This window comes from Prunus persica, chromosome G1, assembly GCF_000346465.2.
Source record: "Prunus persica cultivar Lovell chromosome G1, Prunus_persica_NCBIv2, whole genome shotgun sequence".
Taxonomy (NCBI): Eukaryota; Viridiplantae; Streptophyta; class Magnoliopsida; order Rosales; family Rosaceae; genus Prunus; species Prunus persica.
In genome coordinates this window covers 14,026,181-14,034,563 of record NC_034009.1, presented here as the reverse complement: position 1 = coordinate 14,034,563, position 8,383 = coordinate 14,026,181, and the positions used below count along the sequence as shown (strand labels likewise).

Here is an 8,383-nt window from a genome sequence, read left to right as displayed (position 1 = left end):
GAATTCTGCCATATTGATGGCTGGATTCTGTATGAAAAGCCTCCTTTCTCCCCAGTATATCAACAATCTTTTTGTGATGGATCGGATTGTTGCAGCTCGATCCTTGTCCAGTTGATTGGGACTAAACATCAGAGTTCTGGAAGTTCAGCACAAAAAGGTCTATTCCAGTCTTCTAGAGAACTGGCTAAACCTTCTTCAATGAGCCTTTGGGCCGTGACACCATGGGGGTGGCCGTTCTGGTTGACTCCAAGGAAAGTGAAAGGACCGAGGTCATCATGACAATACCTTGCTTCAAAGCACATGGCAGAGGGCAGGAATGGCCGTGGATCGGCCTCTATAATCTCCATGCAGTCTTCTTCATTCCATAGTGCTAACTGCTGGTGGAGGGTGGAAGGAATACAAAGGCTCTGGTGAATCCAATCCCTGCCAAGTAGTGCATTGTAAGTGGTGGAAGTAGTGTCTATCACAAAGAATGCTATTTTCAACTCTTTGCTTCAGACTATGACATCCACGTCTAAGATGCCATGTATTTTTGTGATGCCCCCAGCGAAGTTGGTGACGGTCAAACGTGTTGGAATCAAATCCTTCTCTGTTCTGCCCATCTTGGTCAACATTCTGTGGGGTAATAGATTAATGGCTGCACCTCCATCTACCATGATCTTGGAAATAGGAATACCTCCAAGATTTGCCATTATAAACAAAGGTTTGAGGTGATTTGCCATTTCTCTGGTTGGTTTGGAGAAACAAAGTTGCTCTGTAGCTAGTTTATTGGCTATTCCACCTGTCCTGAGGTCGTCTACTTGTGGTTCTGGTGGCTCCTTTGCTTATGCCAATCTACACTCAAAGCTTTCCTGAGAGAAAACATCTCTTTCCAAAGTGCTTTCTTGTCCCTCGGCGGCCCTGAACTTACCTGGTAGGATGAATACCATGTTAATTCCCAGATCACCCTGTAGCACGTCTTCCAATTCTCCGCCAAAAGCTTCTGTTTCTGGGTCCAATTCTTCACCAAATTCCACTAATTCTTCCCTGTATTCTTCCATCCAGTCATCCTGTTCTGCAGCTCCGAGGGGCTCATTCTGATCATCTGCAGATGGTTCGTAGTCCAGTTGCTCTTCTTTGTATTCCTCAGTGTAGTCGTCTTCTCCTTGTAGCGGGGTAGACCTGGATTTCTCTGGTGCCTGTGTGGTGTCGGGATGACTGCCGGATGACGAAGCTAGATGGATAGGAGACCTGGCTGGCGGTTCTATTTTCAGCAGTTCCCTTGATTGGCAAGCTTTCTGTTCTGTATGGGGAAGTGTTTCAGGATTTTTTCCTTTCCTGGCAGAATTGGTTTGTGGACGTACTTGCGTATTATCTTGGCTCTTAAGATATGTGCAGTATTGCCTCTGGATTCTCCTTTTCTGAGTTCTGGTTAGCTCCAGAGTTGGTCTACCGCTTTTTCCTACGGAGTACCATCTACCCTCTATGATCGTTGCCAAGGGTTTTTCGTTTCCGGGTGTCTTGACTGGTATTTCCTTTCTGGGTTGGTCCATCCTCCTCTCGCTGTATTGTGTAGGCCTAAGACAACTCTTCTGCCTTGTTTTGTCTCGGGATGAGGTTCCAATCCTGTCAAAGACACTAGGTATGGGCTGATTTTGTCTATCTAGAACCACTTCTAGCTCTGTTTCGCATTTGCACCTACTACAGAGCACCACCCCAGCCGAGATGGTCGCTCTTGGTATTTGACTGGTTTCCCTTATGATTCTTCTGCCTCTGCTGCAACCAGCATCTGTCATTGGGTCAGTTTCCCTCTGTTCTGGCCAATTTAAGTTGACCATATTGACTTGTGGCTGAGGGAAAGGATCCGTTGTGACCGATGGTGGTTTTTCTGCCAGTTTCAACCTTCCTGCCGTTATCCCTTCTTGTATTACATCCCTGAAAACAACACAACTATTGGTAGAATGGTTCCAAGAGTTGTGCCACCTGCAGTACTGTCTGCCTTTGAGTTCTTCCGGCTTCGGTATTCTGTGAGGCGTTTCTATTGCCTTCTGCAGTAGCATTTCATCGAACAATGCATCAACCTTGGTCAAATCAAAAGAGTAAACCTTGTTTTGCGTTGGCTTGTTTGGAACGAATCCTCCTGTGAATTGTGGGGGCTTTTGGTCTTTAGGTGGCTTTGTAAGGGCTTTGCAACTAATGAGATGTTTTAATTTTGCCATTTCTGCCACTGAAACCTCTCTCTCTTCTGATTCTTCTGCATCTTCTCGTGATTCCACCTCGATTAGGTGGACTGAAGAAGAAGGAGTTTTGTAGTATGTACCTTTGGAGGAGTTCCTCCTTTGCTCTTCTTCCCTGAGTAACTCCTTATATTTGGATGCTTTATCAGCTAGTTCTGCCAGGTCTCCGAACAACGTTCCGTCGAACCTTTTCCTGAGAGAGATTTAAGGGCAGCTTGGGCCATCTGGATGAAGTGTCTTTCTTCCATAGGGATTCGGCACTTCATTTTGAGCTTTCTGAACCTGGTTATGAAATCTTGGGCCGGCTCATCTTCACTCTCCTTGAGGGCAGCTAGATCACTGATGGTGACTTCTGGCTAAATCCTGTAATAGTAGTCATGGAAGACGCTTTCCATCTGTTCCCATGTTTGAACAGAGTTAGCTGGCAGGCTGGTGTACCAGGTAAAAGCTTGTCCAGAGAGAGAATTGCCGAAAAGCCTTAATTTCAACAGATGGTTGTTCTCAATAGCTATGCATTGGACGGAGAACCTGCCTATATGCTCAACTGAGGAAGCATGGGGGTCTTCCCCATTGAACAAAGTGAAGTTTGGTACTTTGAAACCTGGAGACAGCGGTATTTGATCGATATAGGCTGGGTATGGCTTTCTGTAAGTAGGTCTTTCCCCTCTTCTAGCCTCGGGCTCCATGATTTCTCTGATCATTCTTTGCAATGCTCTTATGTCATTCAAAGCATTGACGGGGGGAAGATTTTGTCCCTGTTCTGGCTGGACGTAATCAATCCTAGGCTCTGCTCTGTATGGTCTGGGTGGAGCTTTCTCCCTGCGCTCTTCCTGCTCTTCGACTTCTGGGTGATTCCTCCAGTTTACCCCCGGCCTATTCCTGTCATGATTAGCAAAAAGGTTATTCCCTCCTCTGCCTCTTCTCCCTCTTGCAGGTGGAGGGAATGGATTAGGGTCCATCCTTCTGGGTCTATATGGCAACACTGCTGGTGGTTCAAGCAGAAGCGCCAAAGGTTGATCATGTGGGGCCACCTGAGGTGGAATGGGCTGAGGTTCTGGCTGGTTCTGAGCTAGTGCAAGGTCATCTGGTTGGACTGGGGCTTCGTGTTCTTGATTAGGAAGGGCTCCTTCCCTCGGACCAGCCTGAATTTCTCTGCGGTCTGGCACTCCAGCCATCTGTGCAACTATGGGGTTTTCCTGGTATGGCCATGCTAGTCCCGGCCATACTAGTCCCGGCGGAGGGCCAAAAGAGAAATCTAACTGTTAGATTACAGGATCCGGGTTTGGGATTCTGGCCATGGCGGATTCTCGGTCCTTCCGGAACTGTCTGTTGCCCTGCCATTGCATCATGGCTGTCATGTTATTGAGAGTGTCCTGGCTCCTTTGTACTGTGATTTCTTGTCGGAGTACTGACTCCTGTATTTGATTCATCCTTTTGGAGCCAGTCCTGGAACGTCTACTTCCTGTACTGCCATGGGCAGATTGCCTAGCATCGCTTTCTTCTGACTCGAGGCCTTCCCTGAGAACCATCTTGTTTTTCTCCATATCTGGTGTGGGTTCTGACACGATCGTCCGGTATTTGTAAATCTGTGAATGATTCTGTCGGAGTATGTATACTGAGAAGTCCCACTGGGCGTGCCAAAATGTTCACCCGTTTTCGTGTCTACTCCTGAGGTGGAAGGGCGAAGTTCCCCACTGGCTTGGAGACCATTTGTTTGGTCGACAAGTCAGCTTTCTTTGGTGCGTGAGCGTGCCACTGCTAGCAATGTAAATTCTAGCAGACTTCTTTTAGAGTGGATAACTTGCGCCCCAAGTTACTGACTTCTAAAACAAATGATTGTGAATTTGGGTGAGGAATATCTCCCAAGTAAGTTCTTTTCTTGCCTCAGACTGGTGAGGACTTTCATAATTTATCTCAGTATAAAAGTGGTAGTTCTGGCCAGCATAGAAAATAATAAAGTGGACTGTTTTAGGCAGAACTGCCTTTTACAAAATTAAGAAGGTAGAAATTAACTTTAGAAAGACAAAAAGATGGCTGGAATCCCACTTCTGCCTGGGTAGAAACTTCTGATCCAGGCTGGACTGAGTGTGTCTGTGCTGGACTGAGCTATCAAAAACTTCAATTACTTAGTTTCAGCTGTAAATCGATACCAAAGTTCAATTTTGGCAGAGCTTTAATCTACTTCAAGCCTTGGGAGGCTTTTGAGCGGGCAGAACTGCGGATTCTTCAGTCTGAAGGGGCAGGAGTGGCTAGACTTGAGGACTTGATAAGCTGGAATTGTACTGTAAAATTTGTTGAGGTTTTCATATTTGTGAAAACTCAAACTCTACTGGCCTTGGTTTTTGCTGAACCAAATTTGTAACGAGAGAAATCTCGTCTTAGAAGACTTTATTTTCTAAGTCTGAATTTTGGATTTCTGATCTAAAGCTGGTTTCTCTTGGAATCCAAGTGAACTTTTGGTTGTTTTTCTGGTTGTTGGTGTTTTTGATTGATTGATGAATTGAGTGTCCCTTGTTTCCTTGCCTACTTTCGTTTTTATAAGAGACCCTCTTGGGGAGGTGATTTTAATCCTAAATAATGGGTGGCAAAAAGATCTCTTATAATGTAAAGTAAAGATTCTTATCAATCATGGCAGATAGGCTCCGAGCAGTCACCTCCTAAAGCAGTCCCTTCCCTGGTTTCCTGGGTGGCAGCTTTCTAATTCAACCAGCGCCACCGTCTGTGTGGGCTTTTTATGGCGGTTGGCCCTTTTCTTCTGTATTTTCTGAACAGTTCCCTGTTTTCCGTTCTAATTAGAAAGCGTGATCCGTGAATTCTTCGGAAGATGGTGTATTGATTTGGAGCACAATCTTGAACATAGATGGGTTTTTGATCTTCTGTTGGCAGTGTTTCAGAGATGTCCCTCTCATATTTTAAACTTAGTTGGAATTGCTGACTATTCAAAGTTGAGGCAATCACGTGGGTGTGTTTTTGATCCCTTGGGTTTGAACCCAACAAAAATTACGGGCTGATCTTTGAAGCCCAAATGAGAGTTTGGTCTTTCTTGGGCTGTGGGCTTCGTTTTTGACGTCCTGGGGTGAAGGCCAATCTGTTTTGATTTTAATTTTGTTATCCTCAAGCTTTTTGGGCTGGGCAGGTAATGGGCTTTTGTCTTTTGAACTTGGCGTGCTGACTTTAGGCCCAAACAATCATCATGACAGATTGTGTTTTTTTCTCTTTACAAGGAACAAACAGAGAACAAAAGGAGTTGGTTTTCTTTCAGGAAAAAGCAAGGAAAATACCACCACAAAGACTAATTGTTGATGGTTCTTTTTTGCCAAAATAATAAACTTCCCTTTTTGTGGCATTTAAAAAGAAAGATCTTTTGAAAGAACTGCCGCCCATTATTAAAGATTATTAAATCCCACTCCAGCATTTCCTATAAATATGAGAGGAGGTGAAACAGATCGAAAGACAGCCAAAAAATCAATCAAGACAAAAACTCTCAAAGTCATACTAACAAAATCAAAAGGATCAATTGATTTCAAGAAACCTTCAGACACTGAAGCAACCAAAAGCTCTTTGATCCACAAGAAACAAATCAGCTAGAATTCAAAACTCTTATTTCAGTTCAGTTCAGAGAAATAGTTTTACAAAGCGAGATTTCTCTGGTTACAAATTTGGTTCAACACAAAGCTAAGTCAAGTAGAGTCCGGGTTTATACAAGTATGAAAACTTCAACAAATTTATAGAAAGCCTTGGTCAAGCAGAACATACCATAGCGCAGCTTTAGCTCAGTGACCATCAATCCAGCCACTTTTGTCCTCTTCAGACTAAAGAGGCCTCAATTCTGCCCATTCAACAAGCCTTCCATGGCTCGAAATAGATTGAGCTCTGCCAAACTCAAACGTTGGTATTGATTTCCAGCTGAAACTCATCAGTTGAAGGTGTTGACGATCCAATCCAGCATAGACACATCCAATCCAGCCCAGTTCAGAGGCAGATATCCAGACAGAAATCGAAGTCCAACGTCCTGTTGTCCTTTTTGGAGTTGGCATTTCTCTTTTGAGTCCTGTAATAGGCAATTCTGCTTAAAAACAGTATGTTTTCTTTTCATTTATTTTGGCCAGAGCTACAAGGTTTGCACTGTGAAAAATTGTGAAAGTCCTCATCAGTCTGAGGCAAGAAAAGAACTTACTTGGGAGATATTCCTCACCCAAATTCACAATTGCTTGTTTAAGAATTAGTAACTTGGGGCGTAAGTTATCTATTTTTTATAAGTCTGCTAGGGTTTTCAACTGCTAGCAGTAGCACGCTCACGCACAAAAGAAAGTTGACTTGTTGACCATCAATGGTTGTCAAGCTAATTAGGAACTTTACCCTACCATCGTATGATTAAAATCGAAACGGATGAACATTAACATTTTGTCAACATATTTCTTAAAACGGATAAAAAGATCAAAAACTTCATGTTTGTGTTTCATGGGAAAGATCCAAGAGTATCTTGAAAAGTCATCAACAAACAAGAGATAGTAGCAGTAACCTTAGACTGAATTTATTGGAAAGCTCCAAACATCAGAGTGGACAAGTTCTAGTGGAGAATTTGAAATGGATCTAGACAAACTAAATGACAATTTTGTACTTTTGCTTAATGGATAGGACTGACAAAAGCTTACATCAAAGGTACCACTAAGTGGTACTTGTTTATTGGAAATTAAATACCTAACAACGGCTAGCTGGATGGCCAAGATGATAGTGTCACTTCTTTGTAGAAACTCGAGTGCCTATGAAAGCTGAAAAGGATTTATTGGAGAGTCCACTACAAGATTAAATGGATATAATCCATTCTCACATCTCCCTTGAAAAAGCATCTTCCGAGTCTTGAGGTCCTTTACAACAAAGCAATTAGGAAAAATTAGAATATAACAATGGTTGTCTGAGGTAAATCTATGGACAGAGATTAAATTGGTAGAAGCTGATGGACAATGTAGGATGTCATTAACAGAAGACTTGCAAGAATCAGTGTTAATAGTGGAAAAACCAAAATGAGAAATATGCAAACCAGTATTACCTACACCGCCAACCTGTTCATTACCAGTATACTCCTTGGGATTGATAATGTTTTGCAATTTCGAAGTAATATGTGCATTTGCACCAGTGTCTAGAAGCCAAGTTCCATTGGATTGGCCAGAGATGGTGGTGGGAGATGAGGCCATGGCAATGAGACGTTTGGCTGGAATTCTTCCTTCGTAAGCCAAATTCATACGCTTGAAACAATCGACAGTTGGATGGCCAGACTTGCCACATATCTAGCAAACAATTCTTGGAGTAGCCGATGCTGAAGACTCCCCAAAATTGGTAGTATGCTGAGTTGACAAAGTACCACGAGAAGAACCTCCTCGCTGGTTTGGAAAGCCTTCACGAGTGGGCAAAACAGCACCACGTCCAAAGTTTCGAGGATGGAAACCACCGTGTCCACAAGTAGCAACAAAAGCCGATGGTCCATTCTTCGGCATCGGAACAACTTGCTCCACCATCTGACGTTTAGCCGTCAAGAGAAGAGCTTCAAGAGTATCATAAGTGATAGGTGTATCATGAGTTTGAACTGCACTGACAATCATATCATAAGTTGGACCAAGGCTGTTCATAATAATCTGAACAAGTTCATCATCATTGACTGGCTTTCCAGCAAGAGCCAGGTTGTCGGCACTGGCATTCATTTGATCGAGGTAGTCATTGATAGACAAATCACCCTTCATGGTTCTGAATATTTCATTTCGCAAATGCAAAATCCTGTTCTGGGACGTGGAGGCATATCTACTCTCTAAGGCTTGCCAGGATGTGTGAGCATTCTGATTTCTAGATAGAGTAGACAACACGGATGGTGTAAGGGAACTATTGATCCAACTAAGGATCAGTTGATCCTGTTGAATCCAGGTAGAGTATGCAGTTTTGGCCGCAGTGCCTCCAGTAAGAGTGGGTGATGGACAGACACAGGTACCGTCGTCAAACTCCATGAGGTTTTGACTTCTCAGGATGGGAACGATCTGTGGTAGCCAGAGTGGATAGTTAGATCGATCTAATTTGATGTTGATGACAACGGGCATGGAGGTCACAATAGGAGATGGAAGTACGGTGGGAGCAGGAGAGGGGTTATCTCCATCAGTGTTGGAAGTGGGATTAGTCAT

The 8,383-nt window shown here is 43.6% G+C and overlaps 1 protein-coding gene across 1 annotated transcript; it reads right to left on the bottom strand.

The window, feature by feature from the left end:
• On the bottom strand, positions 7,505-8,383 carry LOC18787835. Its single transcript, XM_020554279.1, has one exon. The coding sequence runs from the start codon at positions 8,381-8,383 to the stop codon at positions 7,505-7,507; it is 879 nt and encodes a 292-aa protein (XP_020409868.1).

Coding starts and splice junctions, on each gene's coding strand:
- LOC18787835 (XM_020554279.1), bottom strand. CDS start 8,383: ATGACTAATCCCACTTCCAACACTGATGGAGATAACCCCTCTCCTGCT.